General features: G+C 31.4%; 1 protein-coding gene across 50 annotated transcripts in view; it reads left to right on the plus strand.

Moving 5' to 3' along the window:
- The window catches only part of trol (terribly reduced optic lobes), a 324267-nt gene that overhangs the window by 249111 nt on the left and 61529 nt on the right, over positions 1-13627 (plus strand). For all 50 annotated transcript variants that reach the window (XM_076469289.1, XM_076469303.1, XM_076469310.1 and 47 more), the window contains 7 exons: positions 2102-2383; positions 3146-3306; positions 4114-4231; positions 5273-5421; positions 6348-6465; positions 9676-9856; positions 10042-10139. In XM_076469289.1, the coding sequence (XP_076325404.1) occupies positions 2102-2383; positions 3146-3306; positions 4114-4231; positions 5273-5421; positions 6348-6465; positions 9676-9856; positions 10042-10139 (1107 nt within the window). The remainder of the gene's footprint in view (positions 1-2101; positions 2384-3145; positions 3307-4113; positions 4232-5272; positions 5422-6347; positions 6466-9675; positions 9857-10041; positions 10140-13627) is intronic.

The raw sequence follows: 13627 nt of genomic DNA on the forward strand, positions 1-13627 counted from the left end.
GTGTGCCACTGAATTTTTATTAATTATTTTAGATGAATCCATATGGAGCCTAATTACACAGGAAACAAATCAAGCTGAATATGTAAAAGAAGAAAAATTTAACAACTACTATGGTAAATTGATTGATCTAGTCAGCATTCCTAAACTAAAAGCTTTCTTCTGGTATTGACTTGCCAAAGACATGCTGACCTACAAAGATTGAAACAAGAAGGATTACATCTGTACCTGTATTTGGTAAGGTTTTCACTTGAGAATGATTTCTAGCTGTTTGGTCAATGTTTCATTGTGTAAACAAGAGATCCAAGTGTTGACGAATCAGACAAAATAAACAAAAGCAGACCAGTTTTTGACATCATTGTGACTAACTTTCAATGATACTAGGTGCCATATTGTGAATTGTCACTGGATGAAGGAATGACACCCACAAAAAATGCATTGTTCGTTAAGCAATACATCAAAAACAAACCAATCAAGTGGGGTCTAAAAACATTCTTTTATGCAATAGCAAAAGTAGACACATTGTGAAGGTGTATACAGAAAAGTTTGATGTGGAATAGCAGCCATTTGAGACAGCACTGGGTGTGACGGTACTTGGTGGCTCAGTTGTGCAAACCATTTGAAGGATGCAGCCACTGCATATTTAATGATTGATTTTAAATTTCTGCGAATGTTGCAAAATGCTTGTCATATAAACAAGGTACATAATTGTGCAGCACAGCTTAGACCAACAGGAGGTAATTTCCTAAGGAACTTGTCAAAAAGAAAATGGACCATGGTTCTCATTTGTACAATGGTAAAACAACTGCTGTTGTGTGGTGCGACAAGAAACCAAAATACTTTTTGGCAACAAAGTATATCAGTGATGCTGACATAACAGTATTATGCTATGACAACAAGAAACATAAATGAATGTTATTACCATGCCCAGCTTTATTGAAGGCCTATAATATCTATATGGCTAACACCAACAAGAATGACTGGATGATAAAGATGCAGACACCATTACAAGTGGCCAAGACAACTTATGGTGAAATTCTTTGTCTGGTGTGCCTACAAACCACACAAGTAAACTGGAAAGCATGTTCATACCTTCCATATATTTGTTGACAAACTGTCTTAAATTACTTGGGACACACCATCACACGTAGGTCTATGTCATGTTGAAAGTCTGTCTCAGAGGAGATACAACTGCTGAATGAATCAAATGTCCCAGTACACCTACCTGAGTGACCACAAAGAGCAACTTAAAACAACAGATGTATTGTCTGTATGGAGAAATATAAGCAGGCAAAGAGAGAATGTTGGAGCAAGGAACCTGCCAGAACATGCTGAAACAGTTTACTGGTACAAATCACGTGAGCTGTTCCTGTGCATTGGATCTGGCAATAAGAACTGCTTTAAGGCTTATCATTCCAAAGTTCAATCCTATTGAGAAATCAATGATCTGTAGCATCAATGATGATATGCTATGAGAAATATTAGAAATAATTAAATTTATTGTTTTGTACTATAACCCAAAGGTATGTGTTTATAACACTTTGAGAAGCCACCTTATAATATTTTCATAGTTTTCAGATTAAAAATAAATGTCTTCCAGAATGATCAAATTGTTGGGGGAGCCCAGGGTCATGGTGCTGAAATGCTAGGAGATCTGGGGTTCAGAGGGTTAATCAAAACACTAACATGATGAGAAATATGTTTACATATGTTCTCAAATTTTTAATGCTCCTGTAATGAAATTATGGGTTTAAGTATGACTACTAACATGATAAAGATAAAATATGTATTAAGGTTTTTCTGTGGGTTCTCAGTATGTTTAGTGTTATTTTGCCAAATGACTCCTCTGTATAATTTTAGCAGTCAAACATTCACTTTCTGATCTGGTATTAAGCTTTACTAAGATTGCACATATCAGAATAAATGGTTTAGTCAGTAGTTTCAAAAGCCACAGACTGAAAGTATTTCATAATGTATTTGTTTCAGAAACTAGCCTCTGCATCAAAGTCTAGAAATATTTTATTTTAATTATTGTAAAAAATTTCAGTTATCATGAAGCTTTGTGTGTTGAATATATAATAAATAGTAGCTAATATTTTTCCAGAAGGAGAAGAATCTGTTCGTCCAAAGGTTAGGATTGAACCAAGATACTTGCAAGTAACTGCAGGAGAAGAAGTAGAATTCCACTGCATTGGTGAAGGGTTTCCAAAACCTGAATTAACTTGGTCTGGTGGTCGAAATGGCCAGTTAAACCCAGCATCAACATTTAGAAATGGTATATTTCGAATTCCTTCTGCAAGAAAGAGTGATGAGGCAGAATATTATTGTACAGCTACTAATGACGTTGGTACCGAGACAGTTCGTACTGTATTGTTTGTTGAAGGAGGTATGTAATTGAAAACTTGTACACAGCATTATGTAAAATTCTATGCTTAGATTATTTTAATTTTTTGTGGTATTCAAGTTCTTGGAAGCTTTATTCTATATGCACTTAGAACATGTATATTTTGTGAATGTAAATTTAGACAACTGGAAAATCACTGTGAAAAATATTAACACCATATACCACTGGTAGATATGCATAACATTTAATAGGTAAAACACTGTTTGATGTGACTAAAGTAGACAGAATTTCACCATTTTAAAGCTTGGTTGGAATACATCTTTATTCAGCTACATTCAAGTAAATTTGTCTTTATATTTATGCACGTGTTCAGCATGTAATGTAATACAACATTTTTGTTAACCAGACCTAAAAATTTCTGTAAACTTTAACTAAACTTTCTACTCAGGTAATGCTTGCAACCCTTTACATTGTATGATCCAACCTGTATATTCAATTTATGAATGGTTAGTTTCATAACTAAACCTGTAACACAGCCCTTGTGAGTATATATTTATTTGTTCACATGTTTAATTAGTATGTCTTTCCTTTTCTGTCCATTTTTGCTGTATCATCTGTGTAATACTTTTAAAATGTTTTTCTCTGACACTTTTAGACTTATCCTTGAGATATCAATGAGTGTTGGAAGTAAAATTTAATTTTAATATTTATGAATTTTGAAAAAAAAATATTAGTTATATTGTAGTCAACATAAAATTGAGCCCACATTGATAAAATTCAACCTATATATGATTTTTCTCAAAGACACTGTTCCTGGTGAAAAGCCCCACCTTACAATAAGTCCATCCAGTGCAGAAGCTGCTCCAGGAGAAACTGTCCAGTTTGACTGTCGTGTGACAGGATATCCAACACCTGACATCCAGTGGACTTTCTCTGGAGGAGAGCTTCCAGAAACAAGCAGCCAGGTAAATTTTGTAATTCTTTTTTTTAATTGAACATATATTACTTGGTAGATTTTCTTGTGTGTATTGTTATGCTTCATATGAAATTAAAGTTCTAAAAGGTACCAAAATTGGAGGTACTTAAACCCAAATTGACATGTTAGCTGTTACTGATTGTCACTTATAAATATCTATGATAAGTAGGATATAAAACTGCAAGTAATTTGATAGGACAAATTTGTCATGGAATACATATTATAATCAATCTCTTGGTTTGAAAATTACTGGTTGTATGATCATCAATATTGTTATGACATTTGAAGATGATTTGTTGAGGGTTTAGCAATACATGTAATTGCTGCTTTTTAGCTAAGAGCCTTTAAAACACTGTTCACATAATTACATTGCCTTTTGAGAACCTGTTAATTTTATTTTGATTTTTTGCTTTTATTTAACTGAAGTTAACCTGAACAACACAAATTCTAGAATACATAGAAATGTTTTTGTTATATAAACATTTCCTTTCATAACCTTGAAAACACCTGTGTGTGTGTGTGTGTGTGTAAACTTTCAGTGAACCTTACCTTGCCATGATACTTGTGTGTAAAATAATTGTATTACTTATAACATTAAATAAATTCTTACAATTAAATGTCTAGTACATACATTTTTAAACTACACAGTACTGTTTTATAAGTCTTAAACATTCACATAGTTAAAATAAAACTTTGTTTCTGTTAATAATGAACAGTTACTGTGTCTTTAGCTCCACAATATATTTAATAAGTGTGAATATACCAAACATAAATTTCATGATATTGTATGTTACAGGTTGGTGGAACCCTAAGACTTACAAGAATTGATAGTTCACAGCAGGGAATCTATATTTGTACAGCCAGCAACAACTATGGAACTGCTCAAGCACAAGTTCGGCTTCACATAATTTCTGGTATGGTTCTTGAATGTGATTGTATAACAAGTTAGGCCTCAAGGCTTCTAGTATATTTCTTGAATGTGACTGTATTACAAGTTAGGTTTCAAAATTTGTGTTATATTTCTTAAAGTTGACCATATTAAGTTTCAAATCATATTTGGTATGTTTATTGAATGTGATCAAATCAAAAGTTATGTTTAAAATCATCTCTTATGGTTAATCTTATTCCAAGTCAAGTGTTATTATATTATTTCTGGTATGTTAGGCTTACAAATCATTTTAGTGCTTTTTAAAGCTGATCTTATAACAAGTCGGACTTCATGTCATTCCTGGTATGTTTCTTGAAACTGGTCACATGAGTACTATTTTTATCCATTAGAACATCCTTCTCTTAAGTATTTATCCTGTGTGTTTTAAAAATTTAGTACCTATTTAATAATTAAGTATTTTCTGAAACAAGATATATATGTTGGTATTAATTAATTAATGCTATTGTAATTGTATGTTACCTGATTTATGCCAATTTTGTTGTTTGATTTTGATTTTTTTTATTCAGGTAATTTCTATTACTATTTAGTTGTTCTGCCTTAAAGTATAAAAATGCAAACAGACCTCAAACATAATTACTTTTATCAAAGCTATTTGTTCTTAATTTTCATGTGATGTTGTGAACCTGAGAAGTTATTAAAATATTGTTTAAAACATTATATTGAGATCTCATGTTTCTACTCCAGAAAGCTTTCTATTGTAACAGTATGCTTTCTTTTGTAACAGGCTACAGAGGTCTTATGTTTTCACTTGTCACAACTCTCTTGTATTAGGCTTCAGAGGTTCCAGTTCATGTTTCTATTTTAAAAAGCATCTTATTGTAATTATTAGTCCCCTAACAGTAATTTTCATTTTTAAATGTTTATTACTCATCTTATTGTTAAATCAAATATAAATATAATGATAATAGAGATAACTGAGTATAAGGAGATATCTTTTTTAGCATTCTTATACAAAATGCATTAATCTTGTTAGTGTTAACTGTTCTGTACACCATGGTTTTTGTAGGACGTAAACAACCCACAGTTCAGATTGAACCTGAAAGACAAACTGTTCCTGAAGGAGATTTAGCCCAACTTAGATGTATAGCTTCTGGTGTCCCTGCCCCAGTAGTGACATGGTCTAGAGTTGGTAGTGAACTCTCTCCTAGACATCGGGTAATATGGTTCATATTCTTTTCATAATCATAATAGAAAACAACAAGTTACAAATAACTTTTGTGTCTGTTTAACAGCCCTTACAGGTAAAAATTGAAGTAACGTAAAAAGCAAATTGTTCAAATAATTATATCATTGGGAATGATGACACATTACTTTTTTCTTTCCATTTTAGTAAATGTTTGTTTTGCAATCATGAATGTATATAGTCATATTAATATGTTGTAATACTCATGAAATTTTTCACTTTGAAATAAACATTTCAACTCTTAAGCAACCCTAGGTACTAAAATAACTCTCATGTAACACACCTCTATTAATTTTTAGAATATCAATTATGTTTTTTGCTAAACAAAAAATCAACATACAATTTATATAAATAATTAGATCTGGGAATTATTTTTCATAAAAATATTTGCTGCATGTCTAGCATAAAATGTCTCCTTACATCATTGCTGTCTATAGACACATCATATTATGTTAGAACCAAAATTTAAATTACAGAAAGAAATTCCAGTAAGAAAATATTCATTTCTAATTTTTGAAAATATTTTGAACCCTTATAAACCTGCAGTTTATATATACATGTTTTGTGTGTTTGTGTGCTGAAGTTAAGATTTTTATTTTTAAGTGGAAGTCTGTTTTGGTAAGCTATGTTTATAATATAAATACTTTAACTTTCTGTATCAGTGATTTATAAACTATACTGTTCCAGGATTATTAAGTTTTTTTTTTCCTTTATTAGAATGTGGGTTGTTTTTTTTTAATCTTCTTACTATTGTCAGTTTAACTTTGTGTATTGGTATGCTTAATTAATAAAAAAACAAACCACAAGCCTTTTGATTAACAGAATCTATTTTGTTTTTTCTTTTAATTCTGCAGTTTTCATTCATATATTATTAGCATTAAAGCATTCTTGTTTTTAGGTTGATGGCAACACTCTTACTATAACTGAAGTAATTATTTCTGACCGGGGACTCTATGTATGCCGTGGAGAAAATCAGGATGGAACGGCTCAAGCTTCATCTATTGTTGATGTTGAACGTAAGTAATGTACTGTTTTCTTTGTATTTCTTTAAAGTTTCTTTTCAGTATGATTAAATTCTGAACCATTTTTTTGCTGTCAATGCTTTAATTAGGAATATACCCAGTGGTTAAACTTTCACTCAATGAGGAATTATTTTGACCAAATGCTATCAAATTTACTATACTTAATCAGCCTCTGCATGTTGCATTTCTCCTGGGGAAGATGAATTAAGTCATCCAGATGTTTAACAGTTTCTAAAATGGAGAGGACATTTTATTTTATCTGAGCGATTATTTCTTTTGTGAGTGTTCTGTGTTTACCAGATATTTTGGTTGTGTGGCTATGTACTGGTTGTTGTAATATAGCAGTTTTTACCTCTGAAATAATGGCATCAAACAAATGTTATAAGTGTGCAGTTACATCATTTTTGACTGAAATGTTAGCTAGTGACAATTCGTTGTTATCATCAGATTCTGAAACTATCAACATCAAACTCAGTATCAGTTTCAGAATCTGATGATGATAACGAATCATCACTAGCTAAATTTCAGTCAAAATTGACACAGCTGTGCCCCAACAATGTCTGTTTGTATTTATTTCTGCTAAAGACTGCTAGATTATACAACCAGTACATAGCCATATAACAAAAACATCAATTAAAAAACATAGAACAGCTACAAAAAAAAAAAAAATTGTTCAGATGAAATAAAACAGCCTTCCCATTTCATAAACTATCAAATGACACAAGAACGAGCTAACTCATCTCTCCCTGTCAAAGGGTTAATATTAAAAACAAAAAACCATACCATTCAAATATTGAATATTATTACTTAATCAGATGTAGTCAATAGTTATATAGTCTTGTAAAATGTTTTTTCGTGGGCTAGTTTTTAACATTATATTCTTCCATCAGTAAAGCCAGCATGTAATAAGAAACTGTCATGTGTTAATTAGTGAAAAACCACTTTGAATGAAATGAAGTGTTGGAAGTTTTGATATTGAAGAAAGTAATCTTAAAATATTTGTCCTCATCAATCTCATGTTGTCTTCTGGCATCAAAACTGGTTAAGATCTACGTGACCTCAGTATTTTGAATTCTCATTAAAACACAGGACATCAGGAGGTGTCAAAATCAGGCAAGTGTTTGATTATCCCATTTAGTGCAGCTATTAAATTTACTGCATGAACTTATAAGAAAAATTTATGGATATTCAGATACTTTTCTTCCACTCAAGCATTGTTACGGAACAAGGGGTTAGTCTTTGTTTCTTTTTTTTCTCATCAATAACCTTTATGATGTCAACAAAGTCTTGTATATGGCAAAGCCTCAGTGTAAAGAAGAATAAGGAACTGAGCAGAAGTGTTAGGACAAATAAAATATTAGATTTCAGGCAATTCTCAAAGAACAATGGAAGGTAAATCACAGGTGAAACATCAAAACTATTGATCTTCATGTTTAGTACAACAGAAACTCTGGAAGTGTTTGAATTTGGCAAACGTAATATTTTGTGTGTGCCACCCATTAGGTTTAATAGCTGGAGGCAGTCTTTCAGGCATTGTTGCAACATATTTAATAAAAGTATTCTTTGGAATTTTATTCCAAATGTTTCTAATATGCTCCCAAAAGGTTTTTTGAAAGTAACTTTTGATTTGTTAAGTTTTTGATCTATCAAATTGAAGAACAGTGGAAGGTAAACCACAGGTTAAACATCAGTTTTATTAATTTTTATATTTAATACAATAAACTCAATAGGAGTGTTTGAGTTCGGCAAACAGTTAATATTTTGTGTCATCCTTGTGCTTTAACTGCAGACATTTTTTCAGGCATTGTTGCAACACATTTAATCTAAGTATGCTTTGGAATGTTATTCCAAGATTTTCTAATCCTCATAAATTTTGTTTTAATTTGTCAAATTTTTGATCCATTAAATCCCAGATCTGCTCAGTTGAGGTGAGATCAGGGCTCTGTGGGGGCCATTGTATCATTTGAATGACTCCAGCAGCTTCTTTCTTAGCTAGTAATTTCTTCATAGGTTGAATGAATCTTTGGAGGTCATCTTCTTGGTGGTAGAATCCTTTACCAATAATACACAAACCACTGGTTGTACCATCTGATGGTACTTGTGCTGGTCTATTGTTTCATCTATTTTGCAAATATCTCCTGTTGCCCCAACAGAAAACCATCCCCAAATTATCACACTGACTAACCCCATGTTTCATGGTAGGTGCTATGCATTAAGATAAGTATCTTTTACCTTTATTCTGCAGGATTATACAACCTACACTTTGATCCAGATATTTCAAACTTGGACTTGCCCGTCCATAATTTTTTTTTTTCAATCAACAACAGTCCATTTTTTGTACATTTTAGAAAATTTCAATGTCTTAACAATATTGGAGATGAAAGGTTTTTTAACAACCACACAACCAGGTATTCCATTCTTGTTGAGTCTTCCTGATACTGTAGATCTGGACACTTTTCTGTCATTTGGAACATGGTAATTTATTTCATGCTTGAGATCAGTGGTAGTCTTTCTTCTGGCTCAAAGGCTGTGTAAATGAAGATTAACATTAGTATCATTGAGTTTAGGTGGTTTGCTTCTTCCTTTCAGATTTACCTGTCTCAATCTCATGATATAGGGTGTACTTGATAGTATTTGGGGAGCATTTCAAGTCTGCAGCAATTTGTCAGAGTCCAGCCAGCATCACAAAAGGATTTATGTGAACCTGCTCTAATGACAATTCTCTATGCTTTTCAGTCTGTGGCATGACAACAAAACTTAGTATGTAGTATTAAACACTGTTTTTATCAAATGTTATTTGTGCAATGCTATTAAATTTACTTCTAGCATATACCAACACCATATGATGGCTCTTTGCGTGCTTCTTTCTATATAGTCAAGACACTGCTTAGTTATTTCAGACCCAAAATTAGATTAGTATGTTAATTCATCTAGAACTTTTATGACATACCCTTGGTACAAGTATATAAGAATTCTAAAAAGTAAGTGTTTGAAATATTATCAATCCATTAATGATACACAGTGATGCATCATAATCTAAATAATGCCTTTGTAACCACTGAGCACATGAAATGACCTCAATAAGCAAATATTTTATGTAATTGACAGCAAAATACTTGCAATTACTGCACTTTCTGGCAGTACTAAACCCTAGAAACATACATTTCCTATTTAAAAAGGATGGCTACAATATTTCCTTGACAGGAAGAGAAGTTCCTGCAGTTGAACTGTATCCTGATACAACAAGGGTTGTTGTTCGTGGTGCCAGTGCCTTGTTTCAATGCCGTGTAACATCTGGGATCCCTTCTCCTACAATCGAATGGACTCGACAAGATGGAAGACTGTTTTCAAGTAATACAGAAATCCTGGAAGGTGGAGTGTTAAGGTATTGCAGAAGTCTTTACCTATGAATTTCTTTAATAAATACTAATTAATTTTCACGTTTTTAAAAGGTGCATTATTTTTAGCTTTTCTTTACTTGATACATACATAACTGCATCTGTTGTTATAATGTACTAAGTGCAGAATACGTTGTTTCTTTAAATTTCTTAATTTATAACATTTCCAAAGGTTCAATCGAGTAACCAGTGAAGAGGAAGGCGTTTATGTTTGTACAGCAGAGAATATAGCAGGAAAAGTTCAAGCTGTAGCTAAGTTGCAGATTCAAGGTAGGTTCAGAAAATAAAATTCAGTTTAATCTTATTGTAAAGATTACCTAGTGTGTGTGTTAATATTATAACCCACAGTTGGATGGCATGGTTAATACTGTAATTTTTTTGCACAGTGTTGGAAAAATCATCTAATGGGATACATGAGCTATTTTGTTTTAAGTTTTGCCCAAAGAAGGGGATGGAATTAGTTACATTTCTAGTTTATAATAGATTTTTGGCATTGAATTAAAAGACCCAAGTACTTAATCAGTGAAGAGTCAGTTATTACTTTACAAAAAGCAGGAAATGCAGTTAGCATCTAATGAAATAATCAGTGTAACAACAAAAGAACAACAATTATCTGAGATTTCACACAAGGTTTTATTGTTTATATGGGGTAAAATATTTTATCTCGTTCATGATGTTTAACTGGATTTACCTGTTATTTTCAGGTGAGTTACAAGAACTATGACTACCAAAATTATTTAGAATAAGAGAATCAACAGAGTAGTTGTTCCTAAACATTTTTGAAAACATCAGATGGAGATTTTAATGTTCAAATATAACATCTTTTGAATAAAACAAATGTTACCCTAAGCAACTAATAAAACCTTGTATGAAATTCAAACAACTAAATTCTTTGTAACATTTAAATTATCTAACGTTGTTCTCTGTATAATTGTTTTCTTTCTTAGCTTGCTTAGTTAATTAGAATATCTTATAAATCAATACTATCAGCAGGGTATTTCAGTGGACTTCATGTAGCACAGTGCACATTGGAGAGTAAACATGTTTTATGAAGAGAAAGTGTTTTTCTCTTGATAAAGCAATAAGGTGAACCACTGAAGAGTTAACTAATTTTCACAGGTTTTTTTTCAGTATCATAAAAAGAAGATAAACATAAAACATATTTAGTAAAACTTTTAAATAAAGAATTAGTATGGAAAAATTATTAAACTTGTTATACTGTTATGTTAGTTGTTTAATTTGACAGACAAGTTTGATAATTAATGTATATCAGAACTGAACTCAAAGTTAATGTATATTTTAAAATGTAAGAACCAAGAGGTCCATCTAGGCTGTCTAATTCACCAAATTAAACTTTAGAATAAGAATAAAAGATTCATAATTATAATGCAAATGTTTATTGAGCCTTCCCTTAAACTATTAAACATTTACTGAATTCAACAAATCTGAAGGTGGTGCATTCCCTGGTGTCTTTGCTGAAGATGACTCCTACCCTGCAAAAATATGTTTCCTAGTTTTATCATTCTCTCTGTAAGGTACAAATTAAGATGTATTGATACTGTAAATACCATTAATACTTAAACCCTCAATCAGATTTTTACCAACTTTCTTCATACAAGAGAAAACAATATGACAACAGTTTCATTTCAGTTGTCAACTAGTGGCTTTCATCTGATCTGTATCTAACAATTCAATATTCATTCTAGGGTAAAGAGCCCAAAAACTGAAAATAATACTCCAAATGTGTCCTTACCAGTGACCTATACAATCAAATTATAACCTCCTTAGTTTTTCATTCTATATATCTGTAGATAGCTTAAAATGTTATATTTCCTACAACTAACAATAGCACACTGCTTGGATGGTTTACAAGATTGATCAGCCACTACACCAAGGTCCCATTATGTCATAACACTGTTGATTCCTATCAAAATGATACTTTGTTTATACGTTATGAAGACTTGGGTGATTTGTCTTGCATGTATTATAATTAAAAGCAATATCATCTGTTTGTCCAATTCACCATATAATCCAAATCCATTTGTAAAGCAGCAGCTACATCCTCACAACCAGCAGTACCCAAAACCTTAATATCAACAAATTAATTAGCATATTAACCTTCTGTTCACTTAAGTGTCAAAAAGAGTGAGGATCTGAAAATTAATACCTGAGCTGTATCCTACTTGTGGCATTAAATTAGTTTGACATAACTCAATTAACAATAAACCTTTGTTTTTTTACCACCCAAAAAATTTCTTATGTAATTAAAAAGATACATCAAATATCTACAGAGATAAATTCTTTACAAGCCTTTTATGTTAACACCTTTTAAAATATTTTGTGGAAATCATGATATATCAAATCCATATGCATAAAGTCTCATCTACTTAAACACTAACTTTTTCCAAGAACTTCAAAAGATTTTTAAGTCTTTAACATTATTTAAGTCGTGTTGGCTATCCAATAGCATTTTAATATTTTGTAAAATGATTTTTACAAGGCATCTTTTATCATACTTTCAACCAACTTCCTCACTAGTGGTGCCTATCATTACTGGAACAATTTTTATCATATCCCTTGAGAAAGAGTAAAATTAGCCAACTTTTAAACATTTAACTCCTGGCCGAAAAAATAAAGTTGTATATCCAAGACTGTTCAATGTAATGGATGTTATTTAAACAAATTAAATAACAAGAGTTATAACAAGAGTATTAAAAGTTAATTATTTTAAAAGTAATAGTTATAACTAGTTTCATTGTGTAACTTTGTATAAGTCTTATGGTGTGTATGTAGTTTAATGTTTTATAAAACTTTTGTAATATTGATGATATGATCTTACTTGAAGCTTCCAAGTTTTCTCCTTATGTGAAATGTTGCCACTAGAGTGCTAAATATTTCTAGGTTTAAGTATTGGATGTTATAAATACTTAGAGAAACAGAGAAATGAAATGAGTTATAAGTTAGGCTGTATGTGAGATAATGTAATGAAATAAAAACGTTTTTCATCAAAATACGAAATTGAAGTATTAGCAAGTGGTACTATTCCAACTTCAGATTTTCCTTCATCAAAGTTAGTTGTTTCAAGCTTTCAACACAATTTAGACAGTGAATTGGAATCCATAAGTGAATTAGATTTCATTGGTTCCTAAAGGATAAGGTGTCACAATTTTCATCTGTTTACTCGCTCTTGATAATAGAAATGCTGGACTCACAAATAAATTTAAGCTTGCAGATTAATCCAAAGAACATGGAATTTTTTACTGCTACATTTGATTAAAGTATAACTACTCGTACTGTGCGAGGGGAAAAAACAGATACTTTGAATTGTGTAAATTCTTGAATTCTGAACAAAGTAAAAGTAACACTCCCTCTACTTCATGAAGTAAGTAATAGAATTATTAGGGAAATGGAATGGACACTTTTTTGCTCTGGTGATGCTTATATTACATGTAAAGAAGCATGTGTTTGCTGATTATTGGAAGAATGACCCCCTTACAGGAACTCCAATTTTCCCCAAATACATTACTCAATTAGTTCAGGGAGTTTTTAGATATTTGCACTTTGCAAATAATGAAGAACCAAATCCAAACAATCGATTATAGAAAGTTTGAGAAGTGTTTGTAATGGTGAATAATAAAGCAAAGGAATCGTTTTCTTAATTTCAAAAAGTAGTAATTGATGAATCTTTGATTTGTTTCAAGGGTTGCATTGTTTTCAAGCAAGTGCCATAGATCTGGAAATTTGGAATAAAGATCTTT

Source organism: Tachypleus tridentatus, chromosome 12 (assembly GCF_004210375.1).
Source record: "Tachypleus tridentatus isolate NWPU-2018 chromosome 12, ASM421037v1, whole genome shotgun sequence".
NCBI classification, from domain to species: domain Eukaryota; kingdom Metazoa; phylum Arthropoda; class Merostomata; order Xiphosura; family Limulidae; genus Tachypleus; species Tachypleus tridentatus.